The sequence below is a fragment of the Eurosta solidaginis genome, chromosome 1, assembly GCF_040869045.1.
Source record: "Eurosta solidaginis isolate ZX-2024a chromosome 1, ASM4086904v1, whole genome shotgun sequence".
Taxonomy (NCBI): Eukaryota; Metazoa; Arthropoda; class Insecta; order Diptera; family Tephritidae; genus Eurosta; species Eurosta solidaginis.
This window is the reverse complement of record NC_090319.1, coordinates 1,240,322-1,265,338: the sequence shown is the minus strand read 5'-3', so window position 1 is coordinate 1,265,338 and position 25,017 is coordinate 1,240,322. Positions and strand designations below refer to the sequence as shown.

Here is a 25,017-nt window from a genome sequence, read left to right as displayed (position 1 = left end):
TCCTCTGTGGTTGTTAAGCTTCTCGATATAAACGCAATTGGCTTGTCTTTACCATTATAGTCCGGCGACAATACCGCGCCAATAGCGTAGTCTGAGGCGTCTGTTGTTAAGTTAAAGGTTTTTTCGAAGTTGGGAAGTGTTAAGACTTCTGAGGTTGTCAACATTTCCTTAAGGTCATCGAATGCTCTAATGGCGTCCCTATTTAGTGATATTGGCACTTTTTTGGACCGCGTAGCCTTAACTTGTTGGTGTTCGCCCCTTGTGAGGTTAGTGATCGGTTTCGCAGATTTGGCGTAGTCCCGAGTGGTCGGTGAATATACGTATTTTCTTGGCACCATACAAGTAATTTCGCAGGTTGTCTAACGCCCAAATGATGGCGAGCACATATTTTTCGTTTGTAGCGTACCCTTCCTCTGTGGTTGTTAAGCTTCTCGATATAAACGAAATTGGCTTGTCTTTACCATTATAGTCCGGCGACAATACCGCGCCAATAGCGTAGTCTGAGGTGTCTGTTGTTAAGTTAAAGGTTTTTTCGAAGTTGGGAAGTGTTAAGACTTCTGAGGTTGTCAACATTTCCTTAAGGTCATCGAATGCTCTAATGGCGTCCCTATTTAGTGATATTGGCACTTTTTTGGACTGCGTAGCCTTAAATTGTTGGTGTTCGCCCCTTGTGAGGTTAGTGATCGGTTTCGCAGATTTGGCGTAGTCCCGAATAAATTTCCTATAGTAAGAAGTTAAACCTCTTTTGAGCTCTTTTAGATTTGAGGGTGGCAACAGATTTCTTATCGAATTTATTTTCTTAGGATCTGGCAGGATTCCTTCGGAGGTTACAATATAACCCAGAAATTCAACGCTTCTTTTTAAAAACTGTGTTTTTTTGAGGTTAACTTTGACTCCCGCGTCTTGTAGTCTAAAAAGAATTGTTTCGATGTCCTCCAAATGAAAGATAATTATATCGTCGATATATACAAAACAAATTCAACCTATAAATTCTTTGAGGACATCATCTATCATTCTTTGGAAGATATAAGGCGCATTCCTTAGCCCGAAAGGAAGTGGCAGGAATTCCTATTTTCCACTTATGGTGGAAAATGCCGTTTTAGGGATGTCACACTTTTTCATTGGGATTTGATGGAATCCTGACGTTAAGTCCAGTTTTGTAAAATATTTGGTTTCGCCAAGGCTGGCAATAGTCCCGTTGATGTCCGGGATGGGATATGTATCGGGAATCGTTACGGCGTTTAACCTTTTAAAATCAATGACCATCCGGTATTTCTTTTCTTCATCCGAGCCGGATTTCTTTGGGACAATCCATAGGGGGGAGTTATAGGGACTCTTTGACGGACGGATGATGCCTTGTGAAAGCAGTTCCTGAATTTGTCTTTCGACCTCTCCACGCATATTGACGGGGTAGGGATAGCTTTTGGTGTAAATGGGGTTTTCGGTTATTGTTTTTATCTCAGCCTGGATGTTGGTTTGAATTTCCGTGGATTGGTCGACTGGACCGAATAAAGTTTCGTACTTTTCTAGTATCCCATATAGCTTGCTTTTCGTACGTTCGGTGACATAGTTGTCAAGGGGGATGTCTATATTAATGGAGTTAACCTGTTGCGCAGTCTTTTGCTTAAGAGGCAGAAGGATGTCTGGTTTAAGGATGAGGGTACTGAGCTCCCTATCTAACACCGCTTTAATTTCTGAGAGAGTATCATCCCCTATTATCCCGTCAAATGATTCTATACCGGGAAGGACAAATAATGTAGCCGGCAGATCACTACCAACAAACTGAAAAAAGTTTCCGCAAACTTTCTTGTCGATTTTGATTGGTGTGGATTGCATTATTGTACCTTGGTGCTGGATTCTGCGGTGTGCCAGAACAGTCTGTGCTGCCGCGAGGAAAATATCGCTGTTATGGAGTTTGGTACGAATCGCCGAACATTCGGCCTCTTCTGTTTAATGCCTGTGGGCGACGGTAAATAGCGTTTCGCCGATCCACGTTCATGAACGTGAGGCATGACGAATATGCCTCAGGTAAGGATTTTGGCTTCTGCATTAGAAGCAAGGTCGGCAAGTCGCAGTTTAGCCCCCTGATGAAGATATCCAAGGCTCTTCGTCTATGTGCCTCGGCCAATGCCTTCACCGTTTCTGTGTGCACATATTTATCAGTGCTTATCGTATTTATCATGAGTGACAATTACTTGTTGATTTGGGCATAGAATTCGGACAACTTTTGTCGCCCCTGGGTCATGAGGGTAAGTTGCTGATCAAGGGTTTCGATATCCCTAACGTCCGCATAATGCAAGGAGAGAATATCCTTGATTTTCAACCAATCCGAATCTAGAATATTGTGAGACACCAAGGCGGCATCTGCCGCTCCCTAATCTTACATCTTATGTGCCTTAAAATTGCCCTATATATTGGCTTTTGCCGAACGGGCTTATAATCACTTAAGACTTGTTCTACACTATGGATCCAGGAGTTATAGTGCTCCCGAGATCCACCAAACACTTGAAGTTCTTTCACGCAATCTGGTAACCTCGCTTTTTCTTTGAGATCCTCCTCCGTCTGAGAAGTCACAAGAGGCTCTTCTACTGGTGTTGCCTCGCTATCGACAGATTACCGACGAACCTCTTCTACCCTACTTTCTAGTCTCTCTAGGGTTTGGCTAAGTCCTTGTATGGACTCGTCAGCGTTTGTCGATTCTACGCTTTTGAGGCGTTCCTCGAATTTCCTCAGCTGAGCGAGGATGGCGTTCACAGCGCCATTTATTTCAGTGAGCGACTTCTTCATTTCGTCGGCGTTCGTGGTTAGATATGCTGAAAAGATAAGAACTGTAAGAAAATATACGTGTGAACTACACAATCCAATGTCTCATTTGAGGATTCTTTTCGCGTTTAGATTGGAGAATTTTCAATTTTCTCTGTTTCTCTTTCACTTTTCCCTGTTTGATTGGGGAATTTTAAATTTTCTCTATTTTTCTTGCACTTTTCACTTAACACACGCGACGCGAACCCTGCACTCCGAAGCTCGGGCGCCAGTTATCTCCCGTCTCGGGGGAGATGTAAAAAATTTAAAGGTGCGGAGGAACTCACTGTCCTCCGATACTTGTGAATTGAAACAAGGAACGATTTCAGATTAAACGTCACAACATCTTTATTCGTGGCACTTGCACGCTAATTAACTACTGCCCTAAACATACGTTGCAACTTACTTAAATAACTTCTTCGCCTAACTAAAATGTTTACATTGCAGTTCCCATGCTTTACCCAGAACTGCTCGCGCGTGTAGACAGGAATTGCTTAGCGTGCGATTCCCATAACTAACGTAAGGTGACCTGATCGATGGTTGCGCGTGTGGCGCGTCAGCGACTTTATCCTTTTGAACTAAATAAGTCACACGCTTAGCAACGTGATCGTAGGGTGTGCCGTTGCGTGGTATTATGGTACCTATGCATGTAACTTATATGACGACATATCATTATAAGAATACTGTTAACACCTTTACAACTTTTCTTAAATTTAAGCTAATTATAATTTGGAGTTTCTAATTTTCAGGCAGCATATTTTTTAAAACACATATAGGAATATCCTCGTTTGGTTGTTGCACTTTCACATAATGTAAACGTTTTAAAATTTTTCTTATAGAAAGAGCAAATAGTTCGCCATTCATGGTTTTGGGATTATTATACCCGAAAAAGAGTGTCAGCATTCCAGCGCTTATGATTGTTAAGAGACCTCCTACCGTGATGTAGAGCATAAAGGACATGTGGTAAATGTTTTGACAAAATGTTGTTGGCCTGGGTTAGGTTAGGTTGAACTGGCCGGTGCATGAGGACCTCACATAGACTGAATAAGTCCGTAGTGTTACCAGAAGTTTGTTTTAACGACCAAACTGAAAAACCCTATCAAAAACCAGGACCTATGTTATAAAATAACTCCGTCCTCTTGGCAAATACTAGAAGCTTCCTATGATTTAAGCCACTTGCTGCTTCTAGATCTGACAGATGTATCACTCCTAATAGTTTGAGTCTTAGCCTGGGTCTTGTTGGTCTAAAATAGGCGTTTTTTATTTCAATGAGCATTTTTAGCGATAACAAAATAAACTTGCACCCTTTCTGTAGGAGTAGCTACATTCATAGGATTTGTGAAATTGTAAGAGGAATACGTGCAAGCAACTGTAGTCACTGGCTTTTCTGTATAATGAATTTCGCCTGCGGCAATGGGTAATTGTGCTTGAAGGCCCATCCATGTTACCAAAAAGGTCGAGCAACACTTCCAACCAAAACACTCTATGACTATAGTATATATGTATGTATGTACATAAATTTATTGGTATAACAAATTTAGGAAACAAGTAAAAAATACCTTACTATTTATCCAGGGTAGAAAACGCCAATGAGAAAAATTCCTAAAAGCGGACCATTAGCTATCGATGAAAGAGTTATCGCAATTTGCAAAACCGTTCCCATACGCTCAACAACAAATACTAATCCGAGACATAGCATGCCCACAAGCACCACTGAAAGGCGCATAATAACAACAGTTTGACGTTCGGCCAGGGGTGTTGTTCTAAAGGTCTAATATAGTCTTCAAGTATGACAGCCGCCAAAGAGTTGAGACCTGTCGACAACGAACTAAGAGCAGGACTAAAAAGCCCCAGCGGGTGAGGGGTCAGAATGTACCCGCGGTAGGTAGGTCTGTCGTAAGAGGCGACTAAAATACCAGATTCAAGGGGCTGTGTAGCGCAACCCTTTCAGGTTGCCAGCGCAATATATAGATTCTCCAAACCCAATTGTCAACCTCACCTATCCGTGGCGAATCCTGTTTCACTAACAGACGAGGCTCTGGCGACCACAAGTTCCATGAGGAACTTGGATCCCTCATGGAACTTGGGGGTGGGGAGGCCATATAAATCGTTCCCGAGATGGTCGGGCTAGCACCTTAATGGTTCTGTGTTACCGGAGCGTACCGGATCTGTATCCGGCAAAGGATCATCACATCGATAACACTCCCCAAAGCCTTGGGGGAGTAACCTTATCGCTACAACAACAACAGAAGCAGCAATAAAAAATCCAGTCACAAATAAGCCTGGAATTCCAGGAAATATGCCTAACGTTTCCATAACCAAAAGTGACACCAATTGATCCTTTACTTTGGCTAGTTTTGTACTTAGCGGATCGCAGTCATAATACTTTGCATATATCAAAAGTCCATTATAAAAGCAGCAACAAAAAAGAGCAACAACACCGAAAGTGAATAAAACCTCCTTTAACTTCTTTCATACCAGGAAGAGCAAGATATCGTTGCATAATAACCGAAGAAGTTACTTGAACATTATAAATCGTAGATCTCATGAAAAGTGATAGCATTGATATGCGAGCTGTAGGATCCTAAGTCAGTCCGTATTTCACTTGTTTGTGAATATGGGCATAATTACAGATTTCTAGATTTAAAAAATCTCAACCACACTTACTCTGGACGACCTCTTACTAGATTCCGTTGCCCAACTACGCCCAATCCGCCAACATCTATAGTACTTTTAGCAATAACCAAAATTATGGCTCCCACCATAACAATAGTTTGGATAAAATCTGTCCAAACTACCGCTTTTAATCCACCCTGATATAATTAAATTGTGAATTGGATGGATTATTTTTCCCAAATCTATGTTACCTACCACACATGCACAAAATATACAAACAAAGCACACTACAGGCGTGACCACATGGATATTAATACCAGTAACTAAAAAAAGAATTTCTTACATATGTATATGTTAAGACACAGCTAAGAAGTTATATTTGGAATCTACTAACTGGAACTCACCTTGATTGAATGCCAATGCTGGAACATAAATAACAATAGGCAACCAAAATATCTATGAAAATATTCAAAGAGATAATATGAAATGAAACGAAACGGGACCCGGAGTTTATGTAAGAAATTGTGTTTCAGGAACACTTACCGTTCCAATACTAAAAGCACAGAACCAAACAAAAGAATGCTTCTGTCAAAGCGCAGTTCCAAGTACTATATAATTGAAAAAGTGGAAGTAATTTAACCAAGCATTAGTGAAAGTGCATCAACTTAAGTAATCAACCTTAATTTGAAATTTATTTGAAGAAGAACTTTCGCAAGTTTTTTTTCAGAGTTTTAAGCTCAACAATTATTATAGATTTCGTATTATAAATGAAACCACTTGTCATCGGAGCAAATCGTATTTTTCACACGGTGTTGATAGCAATAAGCTTATACATATTTAGGTCACTACTCCATGATATGCTAATAAAAAAGCGTACGAGTCATTTTGGCACAAAGGCGAATGCTAAGTATCTGAAGGTTTTTACGAGTATAATGCGTTATGTGCCGACTGCGAAGGCCCTAGCTTATGAAATTTATATTTTTTTATGTCAAAATAAATCTCGAAAATTATAATTTTATTTCTAACTTTAGTCAAAAAAACATAAAATTTTGAAGGTCCATTAAATTATACTATAGAAATTAATAAAATTTTCAAGGGCCAAAAAATGTTCTTGAATGTTTTAAATTTTTTATACCCAGCGTGCTTTGCACACAGTGTATATTAACTTTGATTGGATAACGGCTGGTTGTACAGGTATAAAGGAATCGAGATAGATATAGACTTCCTTCCATATATCAAAATCATCAGTATCGGAAAAAAATTTGATTGAGGCATGTCCGTCCGTCCGTCGATCCGTTAACACGATAACTTGAGTAAATATTGAGATATCCTCACCAAATTTGGTACACGAGCTTATCTAGACCCAGAATAGATTGGTTTTGAAAATTAGCGAAATCGGATGATAACCACGCCCACTTTTAATATATATAACATTTTGGAAACCACAAAAAACCTGATTATTTAGTAAATAATACACCTAGAATGTTGAAATTTGATGTGTGGACTGATATTGGGACTCTTGATAAAAATTTGGAAACATTTTTTAAAATGGGCGTGGCACCGCCCACTTGTGTTAAAATAAATTTTACAAATATTATTAATCATAAACAAAAATTGTTAAACCTATCGTAACAAAATTCGGCAGGGAGGTTGCCTTTACTATAAGGAATGCTTTGAAGAAAAATTAACGAAATCGGTTAAGGACCACGCCCACTTTTATATAAAAGATTTTTAAAAGGGTCGTGGACGAATAAAAGAAGCTATATCTTTGCAAAAAAGAGCTTTATATCAATGGTATATCATTTCCCAAGTGGATTTATAAAAATAAATAGGAAAAACTTCAAATCTTAAAAAATGGGCGTGGCACCGCCACTTTTATAACTAAGCAATTTTCTATGTTACGGGAGCCATAACTCGAAGAAAAATTAACGGATCGTAATAAAATTGGGTACACATATTTTCCCTATAGCAGGAAATATATCTAGGAAAAATGGAGGAGATCGGTGAAGGACCACGCCCACTTTTATATAAAAGATTTTTAAAAGGGTCGTAGACGAAAATAATAAGGTATAACTTAGCAAAAAATAGTTTTGCATCAATGATATTTCACTTATCAAGTTTTATTAAAAGAGAAAATGGGGAGAAAAGTCGAATCCATACCAGGTCGTGGCAAAGCGAATTCAACCAATTCGCAGTGCAGAATAATGTCAAGTCAAAAGAAAATTGTCTTTGATTTCGATTAACTGACATGTTGTAGTACAAGGCGTTGTATGGAAAATAATCAAGAAGAAGCAATCAGCTGTTGGGATAACAACACCAGGTGCTGAATTCGCCTTGGTTTATTCGTAAATGTTCTGTAATTTGTTCTGCGCTCATGAACTATACAAAACATATATTTTTGTGGCAGAAACCCTTTTATCAAATTAAGTTGTTAATTAGTAATTTGTTAATTAGTAAAACAAGATGGTTAACTTTGAAGCCAGCAATTGAACGATATTTAAAACTTTCCAAGCCACTAAAAAAATATTTCTTACAATGCATTTAAGGAGGTTGAAGTGGTGGAATGGGCACTTATGCGTAAAATGCCTTCTTGGCAAGATGTTGAAAGAAATTTCAGTTTTATTATGGAAAAGAGAAGTCAAATTAAAATTAATGACAGCGAATTATTTGATGAGTTCACTTGCGTCAAAACTTATATCACTCAAATTAAACTAAGAGAATGGACGGACGGAGGAAAGTTAGTTGACAGTAAATGGGTTGAAATATTTCAACATTTTATGAAAAATTCTATAGCTTTTAAAAATATTTTGAAAATAGTTGAATTTAACTTGCGTTTACCGGGGTCAAATGCTCCCACTGAAAGAATATTTTCTATACTAAACAATATATGGACTGATGAAAAAAACCAAACGAAAATTGAGACTGTTAAAGCTATTTTAATAACTAGATGCAACCATGAACTTAGTTGCTTAGAATTTAAGGAATACTTACAAAACGAGGAAAATATAATTAACAAATTTATGCTTCAGAAAAATACAAGTGATTTGCATTTTATGCACTTTAGTTATGTAATTGTTGATTTAAATAAACTCGAATGAAATGTTATTTATTTTTTAAATAAACTATATATTATCAAAAAAGTTCTGTTTTTATACTCAGCTGAGCAGAGCCCACAGAGTATATTAACTTTGTTCGCATAACGGTAATCCATAACGGCATAAACTAATCGAGATAGATATAGACTTCTATATATCAAAATGATCTGGGTGAAAAAAGAAATTCATTTAGCCATGTCCGTCCGCCCGTCCGTCCGTCCGTCTGTAAACACGATAACTGGAGTAAATTTTGAAGTATCTTGATAAAATTTGGTATGTATGTTTCTGCGCGCTCATTTCAGATCGCTATTTAAAATGAACGAAATCGGACTACAACCACGCCCATTTTTTCGATATCGAAAATTTCGAAAAACCGAAAAAGTGCGATAATTCATTATCAAAGGCGGATAAAGCGACGAAACTTGGTAGGTGCGTTGACATTATGACGCAAAATAGAAAATTAGAAAAATTTTGGACAACGGGCGTGGCACCGCCCACTTTTAAAAGAAGGTAATTTAAAAGTTTTGCAAGATGTAATTTGGCAGTCGTTGAAGATATCATGATGAAATTTCGTAGGCACGTTACTCCTATTACTATATGTGTGCTAAATAAAAATTATCGCAATCGGATGACGAACATGCCCCCTTTTTAAAAAAAAATTTTTTTAAGTCAAATTTTAACAAAAAATTTAATATCTTTACAGTATAAAAGTAAATTATGTCAACTTCGATTCCAGTGCAACAAAATACAAAGATAAAAGAAAATTTCAAAAATGGGCGTAACGTTTATTTAATTCGTCTAGAATACTTTTAATGCCATAATCGAACAAAAATTTACCAATCCTTGTGAAATTTGGTAGGGACATAGATTCTATGACGATAACCGTCTGTCCTTCCGCTCGGCCGTTAACACGATAACTTGTGCAAAAAACGATATATCTTAACTAAACTTAGTTCACGTACTTATCTGAACTCTCTATCTTGGTATAAAATATGGCCGAAATCCAAATATGACCACGCCACTTTTCCGATATTGAAAATTACGAAAAATGAAAAAAATACCATATATCTGTACCAAATATGAAAAAAGAGATGAAATATGGTAATTGGATTGGTTTATTGACCGAAAATATAACTTTAGAAAAAACTTTGTAAAATGGGTGTGACACCTACCATATTAAGTAGAAGAAAATGAAAAAGTTCTGCAGGGCGAAATCAAAAGCCCTTGGAATATTGGCAGGAATACTGTTCGTAGTATGAAATATATAAATAAATTAGCGGTACCCGACAGAAGATGTTCTGGGTCACCCTGGTCCACATTTTGGTCGATATCTCGAAAACGCCTTCACATATACAACTAAGGGCTAGTCCCTTTTAAAACCCTCATTAATACTTTTAATTTGATACCCATATCGTACAAAGACAATATAGAGTCACCCCTGGTCCACCCTTATTGCGATATCTCGAAAAGGCATCCACCTACAGAACTAAGGCCCACTACGTTTTAAATAATCATTAACACCTTTCATTGGATACACATGTCATACAAACACATTCCAGGGTTACTCTGGGTTCATTTTGCTAAATGGTGATTTTCCCTTATTTTGTCTCCAAAGCTCTCAGCTGAGTATGTAATGTTCGGTTACACCCGAACTTAGCCTTCCTTACTTGTTTTAATATGAACTTATAGTCACCGTAAAGCATTTGGGCTTGAACCATTAGAGCTCATGTTGATAACTAAGCATACATAATTCTAAAATCTCATAAGTTGTTTCGAAATATTGACTCAACTTGAGAATCATAACGTTCTCAGCAAAAAGGGAAATTTTTTATAAAGCAAAAAGTTCTATTATATAAGTTGAAGAAAAGATAGTTCCGAACTTGTATTTATGTGTGGTTCTCTAAGTGGACTCAAATGTAAGATTCCAATGTTACATTATTTTCACGAAAATAAAATCAAATATGTATAACTTAATAATAACGTTTCTTTACTGTTATCAACCAGGCGTTTATTTCTCACAATAAACAGCTGTTGGCATTGGTGGTATCACCTCGGAGAAAATTTTTTTCAAGCCACCTCAACTTGATATCGATTGTAGGATATAAACTGGAAAAATATTGTAACGAATTTGCTTGTAAATCCTCTTATTTGCAATCCTCTGCTAAGTTCAAATCACTAAACTGTTGAATAAATAACTCCAATTTGTAATAATGCAAAATGGTCTTTATTAAAGTACTTCACAATAACAAACTGTGCAACGAATAGCTTGCTTAATAACCACACTGATTGATAGCTCAACGAAACTCTACTATTCAAAATAACACTGCTATTGCTCGCTAGATATCGTCTTAATCAAACTGCTTGACAACTCAAATCAAACTGAATTACTTCTTACTCGCCTGCACCGCTTTTATAGTTTACGCTGCATACTTCTAGGCTCTTCGATTTCCAGAAGTTACTAGTTAGTTCGGCTACAAAATTGCCAGCCACAACTACGTGCACAAATTATTGCTCTCTCTTGTGACAACTCAGATAAGATATATGCATGTATTTGTGCATTGCCGCTCAGATGTTCGTATACGTACATATGTGTAGACGCAATTATTTATTCGTTTATGTAGATACATAATGATTGAATTATTGATGTGCATTCACGTCACTGGTTAGCATCGGCTTAGAGACGATAGCATCGCTCAGTGCTGCTAACATTCGTTACACTGCCCTCCACCTAAGTCTGATCGTCCCGATCAGACAAATCTCTCGATCTAAACGCCGCTAGCATCTCCAAATGAACCACCTTTCTATTTCGTGGTTTCCCAATGGTTTGTATGCGGTAGATGGAATTACTGATCTTCTTCACAACCTTGTACGGGCCTTCCCAAATGCACCGAATTTTGGCTGGAACACCTTTCCGCCGGTGAGGGTTGTTTAACAGTACCAAATCTCCCTCCAAGAACCCTTCCGAATTATTGTTCTCATTGTACCTGCGTTTGATCTTACTACTCATTATCCTTAGTCGTTTCCTCACACTCTGTTGTTTGACCAATGAACTACTTCGCAGAGCTTGCGCTTGACGGATTGGCTTGACAATATCGTTCCGCCGTTTCCCAACAGAAGTGCGCGATGGCTTGAAACCACCCTTGCATGCTTCCTGCAAAATTCTTGCAGTTGTTTTAGTGCGTCCATTAGGGTTTGTCAATGCCGGTGTTTTTGTCGCAGGTACTTTTGATTTCGCTTTGTTTGGCCCATTCGTTTCATCAACCTTTACCTTTGACTTTCGTGGCCTTTGTCGACTTTTCTCCACCAGTACTCGATTACTGCTGAAACCTTTTTCCAGACTGAAGTTAATTGGCACATCCTGGTTCTTATAAAGCATCACCCTTTTCTGCATATCGATCTTGATGTCATGGTCAACCAAGAAGTCCACTCCCAATATGACTTCATCAACGATATCCGCCACAACGAATTTGTGTAAAACCATGACCTTCCCAATCAGTACTTCACATATCACTTCTCCCTGGACTTGGTTATACTCGCCTGTGACCGTACGCAACCTTGCTCCAGGTAACGGTTTAACTCTCCTGTTGACTAATTCAGATCGAATCAAGGAATGAGATGCGCCCGTATCTACAGTCAGTACACGCTCCTTGCCATCGACATTGCCTCTGACGGTAAGACTGCTCGATTTTCTACCAATTTGCAACACAGATATCACAGGACTTTCAACAGCCGGGGCAAGTTTTCGTTCTTTACTTTCGACACGCTCTTGCTCATTTCCGCCAGCTTTGCGTTTACGGCCACCCACATTGTTGGAACTATTAGGACCAAGATCGCAATGACGTGCAATGTGACCTGGGTTGCCGCACTTGAAACATTTAATAACTGCGGCATTCTTCTGTTGAGATCCCTTTAGTGCTTCCAAAATTGTGTCTACCCACTCTGGCCTTTCTACTTCCACACGGCGTGCTTTGAAGACTGGCTTACACAAAAGCGACGCTGTTTCCTGAATCAGAGCATGCGATACCGTTTCTGCGAATGTGGGTTTTGGGTTTGCATATGTCGCTCGTTTCGTTTCTACGTCCCGTATGCCGTTTATAAAACTCTGGATTTTTACCCTCTCGGTGTATTCCACAGGTGCGTCCGCATTTGCGAGATGAGCCAACCTTTCAACATCCGAGGCAAACTCCTGCAAAGTCTCATCCGCTCTTTGGTGACGGTTTTGCAACTCAATTTGGAATATCTGTTTCCTATGCTCGCTTCCATAACGTCGTTCTACAGCAGCCATCAATGTTTCATAACTGTTCCGTTCGTACTCTGGAATCGTCTGTAAGATTTCCGCTGCAGGCCCTTTCAATGCCACGAACAGTGCAGCAACTTTATCTTCATCATTCCAGTTGTTCGCTGTCGACGTCTTCTCAAATTGGAGCTTAAATACCTGGAATGGAACAGAACCATCAAACGTTGGGGATTTTACCTTCGGATTACTCGCTGAAACTGCTGGACGATTTAATTGTAACTGCTCCATACGACCCTTCAAATCATCGACTTCTGCCTGAAATTGAGCGATTTTTGCATCCTGCGCTTCCAGCTTTGATGTTACCCTTGCTTCCTGTGCTTCTAACTGTGAAGACATTTGTGCCACCTGTAATGATAAGCGCTCCTCTTGTTCTTCCATCTTTGATGTTATGCGTGTCTCCTGCGATTCCAGTTGGGATGCCATATATGTCTTCTGTTCTACCAATTGCATTTCCATCTTGGATGTAATCTGTGTCGACATTTCTGACATTCGCGTTTCTTGTGCTTCAATCTTCGATGTTATTCGTGTCTCTTGGGATTCCATCTGTGATGACATATACGTTTTCTGTTCTTCTAGTTGAGATGACATATACGTTTTCTGTTCTTCTAGTTGAGATGCCAGTTGAGATGTTATATCTGTCTTTTGCGATTCCAGTTGAGAAGCCACTGTCGATGTTTGAGCAGATATTGCAGCCAAAATCATGTTCAAATCTGTGCTGGTAACCGTCTGCGATGTTTCGTTTTTCTCTTCAATTTTTGTTGTCTTCTCCCCATCAAGGTGAAAGACATACTCTTCCACATCAATTCCTTCTGCTTCCATTGCCTCTCGTAGCCGTGCCTGAAGTTCAAGTTTACCGCCGCTTGTATTCAATCCACGGGTCTCCAACTCCTTCTTTAGTTGCTGGATCTTCAATTCACCGAACTTTGCCATGTCCTTGTTGTCCTTTGGAATTTATTCAACAATTCCTCTTCTGACACCAATTGTAACGAATTTGCTTGTAAATCCTCTTATTTGCAATCCTCTGCTAAGTTCAAATCACTAAACTGTTGAATAAATAACTCCAATTTGTAATAATGCAAAATGGCCTTTATTAAAGTACTTCACAATAACAAACTGTGCAACGAATAGCTTGCTTAATAACCACACTGATTGATAGCTCAACGAAACTCTACTATTCAAAATAACACTGCTATTGCTCGCTAGATATCGTCTTAATCAAACTGCTTGACAACTCAAATCAAACTGAATTACTTCTTACTCGCCTGCACCGCTTTTATAGTTTACGCTGCATACTTCTAGGCTCTTCGATTTCCAGAAGTTACTAGTTAGTTCGGCTACAAAATTGCCAGCCACAACTACGTGCACAAATTATTGCTCTCTCTTGTGACAACTCAGATAAGATATATGCATGTATTTGTGCATTGCCGCTCAGATGTTCGTATACGTACATATGTGTAGACGCAATTATTTATTCGTTTATGTAGATACATAATGATTGAATTATTGATGTGCATTCACGTCACTGGTTAGCATCGGCTTAGAGACGATAGCATCGCTCAGTGCTGCTAACATTCGTTACAATATGTTGGATATTCATTTGAGAGCTGTAAATTTCTCAAAATCTATCAAAGGTGGGAAAATAATTTGAGAATGACGTTGGAGATCAACTCGAGAAGTATACATTTTACAAACTTTCTCAAAGGTTGGATAGTGATTGGAGAATGAAGAATATCAATTCGGGTTTAAGAATAATTAGAGCATGATAATGGATATCAGCTCCGGCACTAGTTATATATTTCTCCAGCCATGTTTGTTGGGTAGCAAAATCCAGCTCGCATGCAGAGAAAAGAAGTATGCAATGGTTTACTGTGCCCTGAACGACGGACTCGGTCCATTACAAATTGCATCTAATGGGATTAAATAGTTTCCACAGTTGAATTTTGAGGACAGGTTGGAGGGCATAAATATGCGTTTGGGAAAAATCTATAAATCTATAAATCCAGGGTTTTTTCGAATGTTTGTGAATTAAGCTAACGATGTATTATCTCAAACATACTAACTTTGTAGATATAGTCTTGCAAGCACTGAAGTAGTAGTAGGAGAAAATTGGTCACTTTAAACAATTTATTTATAAAACACAGATTGCATCTGTAGATAATTTTATCTACTTTTTATTAAATTAAAGTAAATATTACTCTTAATTTTTTACCAGATGTATGAAATCTTTATTCTGTTATGTTTTTTATGAAAAAATTAAAAACGCTTGGAAAGCTTTTTTAGCTTTTTTTCTCAGCCTTAACAATTTTTATTTAGCTTTTAGTTTTTGTCCATCTAGACTTTTTTCTGAAAAAATCCTGGCAACACTGGTCCGGACACTAACGCCGTCCTGACACTAGTAGGTTTACTCTAAGACAGTATTTGCATAAGTACACATAGATATTATTTTCATTGTCCTTGAAGTTTCGCTTTTTATTTTCGGACTTATAAACAAAAAATCATGATTTAATAATTCCTTTCGAACTAAAAACTGAAACGATTTTTGTATGGAAATATATTATAAGAGGAATAAGGTGAGGGCGTGACGTTCAATCAGGATCTACATTTTGTGAGCATGCAGCCGCAAATCTGTTGCTGGCAGTACGTACTTGGGGTAAAGATAAAGAAACGCTCATTACCACTTATAAAGCAATTGGCCAGCCGAGTGCATGCTACGCGTCACCGATATGGTCGCCAAGCCTAAAGACTACTCACTGGAAGAAGCTTCAGGCCTGGCAAAATACCGCCCTCAGAACCGCCACGGGCTGTCTTCTTATGTCCCCATAATACCATCTACATAATGAGGCGAGAATACTCCCCATTAGGGAGAGAAATGAAATGCTAACCAAACAGTTTTCGTTGAATACCCAGAAACCTGGGCATCCCAACAGACATCTGATAAGCCTACACCGTCCAGGGGCTTAAGGAGTCATATCCGTAGGAAAGCAGTATGCGGAAATACGGCACCTGAGAACACAGCCGTAGGAAGCTAAAAAACACAAGCAGGTCCTCAGTGAAATCCACAAATAGGCGTCGGACCTCTATAGCAGGAATTGCCCGGTGAATCCTGTACACAAAGAACAATACCCAGAACTATCAGAGGAGGAACGCACTCTCCCTAGGGAAATGCGCGCCACTTTAGCTCAACTTCGGTCTCGGTACTGTAACAGGTACAATTCTTACCTTTCCAGAATCAACTCCGACATACAAAACATATCTCCTGCTTGTAGTGTGTCCCCACATGGAACCAACCATCTGTTTAACAGTATTGTGGAACCAACGCCTCTAACACCACTCTCATTATGGTCCACCCCTGTTGAAACAGCAAGTTGTTGTATTCTCAATGCTTCCAGCGTCATTCGTGTTCTTTCTTTTCCCTCAACATCTAATATTCTCGTGTTTTCGAAGTCCGCTGTGTGTCCTGTGTTGGTTAAATTTTCGCATAGTGCTGTTGTTGTTTTCTTATTTTTGGCGTCAAGTCTGTGTTCATTTATTCGGACACCTTGCGATCGCTTTGTTGTTCCAATGTATATTTGTTTGCAATTTTCGGCTGCGCTCCCATTACATTGGATTTAGTATACTACATTGTGTTGTTGTTCTTTGTCGATTTTGTCTTTTGTTTGTGTAAATATTGTACTTAAAGTTTGATTTGGTTTATGTGCCAATTTTATTTCGTTATTGCGTGCGATGTTACCTATTGTTTTGATGTCCGTTCATCCTGGTATGTATGTCACGCCTGTGTATATTAGCTTTTCTTGTTCTTTTCTCTGTTCAGTATTGCTTGGCGTGCAGTTAGCTTTGTTTTTGGCTATTGTTATCCACGCGTCTATTAGTTTATTAGGGTAGCCGTTCTTGTATAAAATATCTCGAATTTTTTGGATGTGTCTTCATGAACTCCTGTTCACTAAGATTGAAAACTTTAGTTATAAAGTTTATGGCCGTGTTCTTTTTTTGCATCCGTGGGTGATTCGACTGATAGTTCATCATTCTGGATGACGATACGGCTTTGGCATACCAATTAATTTTTAGTGTTTGGTCTGATTTTATGATTTCAATATCTAGGAAGGGCAACTTCTTGTTTTTCTCTTTTTGTAGTATTTCTTCTACGTCCTTAGTCTTAATTATTGCTTATATATCAACTACATATTTGTTTCTGTATTTGATATATATGTCCTTTGATTTGAGCTCCGCAATGCTGTCATCAAGAATTTTGTCTAAAACTATATCAGCTACAATGGGCGAAAGAGGATTCCCCATAGGCATACCATATACTTGTTGGTAAAAAGTGCAATCATACGTGAAGTAATTGTTGTCCCTCAAGCAGAATTCAAGACATGTTTGAAATTGTTTTTTCGTCATTGTTGTATGCATTTGTAGGTCACCCCACTGTTTTATAATCGAATTTAGTGCTAAATGAATCGGTATATTTGTGAAGAGGGAAACAACGTCGAACGATATTAAAATTTCATCGTCTGCAATCGTGATATCTTTTAAGTTGCGCTTTAGTTGTAAGGAATTTTTCACATTAAGACTGTCCGAAATTATATTTTTGAGGGGTTTTCCTAAATATTTTGAAAATTTTAAACATTGCACACTTACTGATGATGATACATACATACCAGGATGTCAATAACATAAACTGCGCTTACATGACGGCATTATCAGTTAGTGGACGATTCAGTGCAGATGAATGAATTAATGTTAAGTGTTGTTTATTTATGTTTAGTAATGTCTATTTGTTTTAATAAAGTTATTTAACATTGAATGTAAGTGGAAAGTCAGTTAAAGAGTTGTGTCATGTTTTCATTGTTAAATATGTTAATGTTTGTTTTGTTTTATGTTTATATTGTTATGTTAAAATATACAGCCTCCCTGAGGAAGATAGAAAATACCCATCGAAACGCGTAGGAGAAAAAGAAAAACTTGTGTTTTTTCTTGAAATTATCGACCGAAAAGCTCCAATAACCACAAACTTAACTAAAAATTTTCCCAAGTTAATATGGACATTGATAAAAATTTCTGATTGGTTGCACCTATTGGATGGGGCGAAGCTACAACAACAACATAAGAGGAATAACAGTTTGAGTCCCTGCTTAGTATATATATATATATATAAGAGAGAACACACGCTGGGTATATAATGATCGGTTCCGCCCAAACTTAAACTTCCTTGGTTATTTTCCTTTTTCTTGTCTATCCCTTATTTAATTTCTCTCCCCAATTCCCACTCCGCTCTCACTGCCTTCCCCACTCCTACTCAAACTCTCGCTTCCCATTTCCACTACCACTCTAACTCTCACTCCCACTTATTCCGCTATATCCACTAAATTGTGGATATCTTTTTCAAATAACTGCAGGCACAAATCCAATTTTAATTCTTCATAAGAGGGGAGTAGCGCCGCATCCTTTTCCATCAAACAAATTTCTGAAGCATCCTTCAACCAGAAAGAACGAAACCAAAAAAGTACCGAAATCAGTCAACCCGTTTTTGAGTTTTATGGCTTAAACAGATACAACACATCACTCACTAGGCGGACAAAGAAGAAAGTGACAGAAGAGTTAGCTGTGTTTATTTTAATGGTAAACGCCAGATAATCAACGGATCAGTAGTTGTATCCGTCATACTTTGCCTATTTTCTACTTTCGACACACATCAGCCACGTCGAATATGTTGCCTTTTTTGCCATTTATAGTATGTAATGCAACTGTGACAATTTGTTGTTTAAAATTAGGCAATGCTATAGGTTGACAAGCTAGTATTATTCTGAACATGAGATCTAAAATTTCATTGCTAAATAAAAGTATTTACGTCAGTTACGTTATGTGTCTGACTTTACTCCACGTACGTACTGTTAGTGCAAAATGTAGTACGGCAATTCATTCACGTCGACACTGAAGGTCCTGGGTTCAAGTCCCGTGCAAAGTAACACCAACAATTTAAGAAAAAAGGTTTTTTCAATTATAAAAAAGGTGTAAGCGGCGTCGCACCTCGGCAGTGATTTGGCAAACTCTCCGAATGTATTTTTGCCATGAAAAGCCTCTTACTGAAAATTCTCTGCCTTGAAGATGCCGCTCGGAATAGGCGTAAAACATGAAGACCAATTTGTATGGAAAATTAAAAAAAAAGACGACGCAAATTGGCCGAGCTTTTCCTCAACCGCATCGGAGGTAAATCGCTCCAAGTAATAAATTATTAATCAGATAAATTTGTTGATGCTTTCAGAAATAAATCGATTCAACGCTGAGAAGCCCCACTTTTTTATTCTATCATTTTTTGTCTTGCATATCTTACTCATATACATATATAGTATGTACATCTCTCAATGTATATTTTATGTGAAATATAATTTATTTTTCTTCAAATCATTCCAAATCCAACATTTTATACAGACATACATATAAAATCTGATTAATCTAATATATAAAATTCCCCTGTTACGGTTTTAGAGGCTGAACTCCTCCGAAACGCCTGAACCGATTCTCATGAAATTTTGTCAGCATATTGGGTAGATCTGAGAATCGGCCAACGTCTACCTTTTTTTCGCTACGTATCTAGGGTCTTGAGATCAAAACGTGGACCCGGGTACCCCTAGAATGTGTTTATACAATATGGATATCAAATGAAAGCTGTTGATGAGTGCTATAGTACAGGATAATTTTCATACAACTGGGAGGCTAGGTTCTCGAGATATAGCCCAAAACGTAGACCCGGGTACCCCTAGAACGTGTTTATACAATATGTATATCAAATGAAAGCTGTTGATGAGTGCTATAGTACAGGATAATTTTCGTACCCCTGGGTGACTAGTGTCTCAAGATATAGGCCAAAACGTGGACCCGGGTACCCCTAGAATGTGTTTATACAATATGGATATCAAATGAAAGCTGTTGATGAGTGCTATAGTACAGGGTAATTTTCATACAACTGGGAGGGTGGGGTCTCGAGATATAGCCGAAAACGTGGACCCGGGTACCCCTAGAATGTGTTTTTACAATATGGATATCAAATGAAAGCTGTTGATGAGTGCTATAGTACAAGATAATTTTCATACCCCTGGGTGACTAGGGTCTCGAGATATAGGCCAAAACGTGGTCCCGCGTACCCCTAGAATGTGTTTATACAATATGGATATCAAATGAAAGCTGTTGATGAGTGCTATAGTACAGGGTAATTTTCATACAACTGGGAGGCTGGGGTCTCGAGATATAGCCGAAAACGTGGACCCGGGTACCCCTAGAATGTGTTTATACAATATGGATATCAAATGAAAGCTGTTGATGTGTGCTATAATACAGAGTAAGGTTTACACCGCTGAGTGACTAGGGTCTCGAAATATAGGCCAAAACATGGACCCGGATACCGCTAGAATGTGTGTGTATTATGGATATCAAAAGAAAGCTGTTGGTGAGAGCTCTGAAGTTCATTGTGATATTCGATTTAGTCGCATCAACCTGGTAAAACTGATAAATATGCATGCGAAGCCGAAATAAAGACATGAACTAATAATACCCACATACTTATTTGCATACGTCCTATTCGATTTGCCTGAAATTTCGTTTATAAATTTGCCTATATTAGTATTTACGATGCTTTTTTCCGGGAAGTATAATAGAGACGGACTGGGACTGGGATTAGGACTAGGACTGGGACTGAGACTCGGAATGGGACTGGGACAAAATACATACCACCCTGTGGGACTGGCAATAAGAGATGAAGAAGAAGGAGAAAAATTTCAGAGAAGAGCAAAGAGAGAAGGATACTGAGAAAGAGATAGAATGAGATGAAGATGGAGATGAAGCAAAAAGGACGGAGGGAGGAGTGAATAAAAAGATTAGGAAAAAGTGTAGAGGGGTAGGGCAGAATTAGACGGAAAAAGCTTATTAAAATATGTGCAGATAAGCCAAATTTAGGGCAGAACAACGTCTACCGGATCTGCTAGTTCATTATAAATATGTGTATAACATAGTAACTTATGCTTACCTCATACGTTGAAGTTAATTGCAGATTACAGAAGACTGGCAGAAAAACGTACCACGATATCATCCCTGCGATTACCAAAGTGATGAGGATGAATGCATACTGAGTACCGTAGACGTATATTTCAGTTGATGTTCCAAGAAGGGAAATTCCTGATACAAAGCTAGAAATAACAGAAGGAAACATTCATACATACATATATTAAATATGAAAATTAATAGATTAGTTAAATCAATTTGCATATATGTATAAACGTATATGCATGTCAATTAACGCACGAAAATCTATTTATATTACTGTATCAGGGGTCTTAAAACATACTTATTTATAGAATTCTTGCGTAACAGAGTAACTTTTATAGGTGAGACACTCTACATAACGTTATCATTCACATGTGTTCAGCTTTCGCAAGTTAAAACGTATGGAAGAACTATAAACTCAACTGTGTACGAGAAATTTGGGAAAATTCCTGCATATATATATATAGGTTTAGACACCGTGACAAAGGAACAAAATGAAAAAAAAAATTCCGTTAGGTGGCGCACGGATCGGATTGTATATAGAAAAACTATGCAATTGCATTTGTTTAAATCTTATAAAAATTAAAAACACCGGTTAGGTATTTGTGGTAGAAAACTTCTCTGAAGTTTTATAAAATTTTATTTACATTTATGTAAGTGATCTGGATGGATGGAAACTACTCAAAAATGTTTTTTTTCCCCAAATAAAAGTTGAAAATACACATGCATATTCACTGCACTTAATTTGCGAACAAGGAAAGGAACGATTTTAACTTGCAGTTTACTTTCATATAGTTTTTTATACTTCCGTAGTACAATGTGCTCGGTTCTACGTAGTAAAAAAAAATATCTTTATATATAGGTATTGGAGGGATTTCATATCATCCCTAGCTAAAGTTGGTTTGGTGAATGAATCATATATTTTCTCTATATTTTTATTTGATTTACCAGATAGGTTAATTACTTCTTCATCGAATTTTGCCCTAAGGAGTACATTTACAAGAGTATATCACTTTCAAACTCGAGGCACATTTTCTAGTTCCAATCACAAATACAGCAGAAATGACTGTTTTACACCCAAAGGAATTCTTGCGGTGTTTTCGAATAGCACTTAAAATTCTTCTTTATATTTAACACAACGAGGTTTCTCCCTCCACCTTCACTTCCACTTGCTAATTATACCGAGTTGGAGGAGAAGTCAACTTACGTCGTGCCGCTTTTTTAATTTTTCTACAAATTATCCTCTCCTACATATTTTATTACTACGAGAAACTTTTTCTGCTGCTACTACTGAGAAGCTTTTCGTGGCAGAAATACACTCGACGAGTTTGTCAAATCCTTGCAAGGGGCGACCTCTCTTGAAAATATTTTTTTAATAAAAAAACCTTTTTTCCAAATTTTTGATGTTGCTTTACCAGGGACTTGAGCTCCGATGTGGTAGCAACCACAATTCTAAGTACAGTCCATGTGAAAAAATTATAAAGCACAATTTTTGTGATAGAACTATTAACTTCGAGAATGCTATTTACATACATATACATATTCTTATTATAAATAAAGTACCTGTGCGACCGAGCTTTGCTCGGCAATCTTCAAGTATGCCGCATAACATACTTTGTTCTACATGTCATCGGTAGAGTACCATTTCGTCTAACTACCCCAACCCTAAGTGGCAACCTTACTCAAAAATGTTCCTATTGTAATGCGGAGTGAAATACCTTTCGTTTGATACCCATATCGGCATATTTCATGCAATTTTTTTTAATTTCGAATAGGTGGCAACTTTGTGAAACATTCTGAGTGGTAACACCTAGGTAGGAAGCCTTAGAAGGTGCCAAATTTCATTTAAATCGGTTAAGCCGTTCCCGAGATCGTTCGGCTATGCAAACATACAAATATATACATATACAAATATACAAGAATTGCTCATTTAAAGATATAAGATAAAAAATAAATGAAACATTTTCTTCTAGTTGAAAAAACCTGTTTCTAAAATTTTAATATTGCTTTGCCCGGGGCGTGAACCCACTATCTTCGGTGTAGTAGGCCAAGAACGCTAGCACCACACCAATGTGGCCGCCGCAGCTTATTCTTATTGAATAACTCCACATATAACTTACCTAGCTACTAAAGACAGTGACACTGGAATCACTTTCATTTTTCTACCGCCGACCAAATAGTCCAGTGCTTCCGATCCCCTTCTTTGAACTTCTCCACTTTTCTTCTTGTTTTCGATGAATCCAAAATAAAAACCAATTACAGCGCACACTAGTAGCATTAAGACAAAAACAAAGTAGTCAACAATGCCGAAACGTTGCAAAGTGGAACTAAGTTCCTCCACATTAAGTGGTCGATCAGTTGCTGACACATAATCACTTATTAAATCAGAATCTGGTGGATCAGATGCTGTCGGAAACTGAGCATCAATTGCAAAGACTCTAGAAGCCTTTACAATATTTGTAGAGCCCATGGAATTATCGCTTAATTTTATTGAATGAGCTGATTGAGACGTAGAAATCGAATGAAATAGATTGTGCGTTTCGGTCACGACTTTTTGAAATTGAAATACGCCTGAACTAAGAGAGTGCGTGAGATGAACTAAAACCTCGATTGCATTGCATTTCACTGTACCTAAATGTGTAACAAAATCTTTCTTAATCTAATTATTTTATTTGCTGTCTTAAGAATGCACATAGTATATACATATGTATCTTCATATCAGAGTTGAAAATACTAAATCACGTATCCAGTATTCTGGAAATGGCGTAAACACTGCCTAAAAAATTGTGCAAGGAATATTGCTGACACTAAGGCAAGGTGCACACGAGGCTACGCGTCATAGACGCTGCAAGCGAAATTTGTACGCTTTGATGCCGAAGACATGTATTTGAATGGAGAGCTGCATACGAGGCGTCAGCTGCATGAAAGCGACAAAGCATGAAATTTTCGTGTAGCTAAGCGTACAGCAACAATGTTGGTCGCTGAGCGTATGTACGCTTGAAAAAAAGGAAGAACAAGATGTTTGTCAACAAATGCAAATTTGTGTAATTAGTTAAAAAATGTTACTTTACCAAAGCGAAAAAGAGTATTAAACACCACAAGAGCTTGGTTAGACATTGTTGAAGCGTTTAAAAGGCTAAAAAGTGTTGGAAACTAGAAATTACCCTTTTCTCTAGTCAGCGGTGGTTTAAAATTGCCTTTCATAATATACAAAGGCATGGAGATGCAAACAACGTTTAATACCTATTTTCCTTTGGTTTCTTGGACGGATGTAGCTGAAGATATTTAATTTTTTATTTTTTCAATAATTGTTTGCTTTTTGTAGCGACGCTCGAAAGAAGCTTCGTGTGCAGATCTTGACGCGTAGAGAAATTGTAGCTATATGAAATATCTTGTACGCGTCTATGACGTGTAGCCTCGTGTGCACCTTGCCTAATGGTACGCACATGTGAAGTACAACTGGCTCGAATAATGACTACGGATATAATGGTAAGTATGCTAGACAGGGACGGATCCAGAAAATATTTTCGTTGGGGGAGGAGGGTCCAATGTTCGCTTTCATAATACTAATTTTGTAAGAGCGTTAAATCTATATTAGAAAATGAGGAAACATATTTTCAGAATGAATTACAGTTTAGTACTGTAAGTAGTGTAGCTACAGCCAAAAAAACTTAGCAAAACCTACCTTGAAATACCAGCAGATCCGAAAAGATCACTGATAATTTAATAAAAACGTAAAACAAAAGGTACCTTCTAGAAATACTGAATTAAATAAAGAAGATCCAAAAAAATATATATCTGATTCGATTATTAATAAATTTGTTGATGGTGACTTAAGTGTTAAATTCGATGGTATAAGCCTACAATAAGTGAAGTATGAGAGATGTGATCATAATAAGCAGGACTCAAAAGAAATGGGCAATTACCCCTATAATATGACGGATCTGTTTGATTCAGCTGTGAAAGAGATAGGAGCAATAGATGAGTGTTTTTCACTCGGAAATAGATATAGAGCCCAGTTTGGCTAAACGAGAAAGAGGGGTAGTAATGGAAGTGTTGTCTTGTGAATATTTATCGCCTACATCAATTAAAAAAAAACCGTATGACTTTAAAATGACAATCCGAACAACGGATAATATACTTTTCTATTCTTTTCCAAAACGATTATCGTTT

The 25,017-nt window shown here is 37.8% G+C and overlaps 1 protein-coding gene across 1 annotated transcript in view; it reads right to left on the bottom strand.

The window, feature by feature from the left end:
• The window catches only part of kumpel (kin of rumpel), a 29,709-nt gene extending 6,255 nt beyond the window's left edge, over positions 1–23,454 (bottom strand). Inside the window, exons 1-2 of the mRNA XM_067777170.1 lie at positions 22,965–23,454; positions 20,828–20,987 (exon numbers count right to left, since the gene is read on the bottom strand). Of these exons, the coding sequence (XP_067633271.1) occupies positions 20,828–20,987; positions 22,965–23,314 (510 nt within the window). The 5' untranslated portion in view covers positions 23,315–23,454. The remainder of the gene's footprint in view (positions 1–20,827; positions 20,988–22,964) is intronic.
• Positions 23,455–25,017: the final 1,563 nt, after the last annotated feature.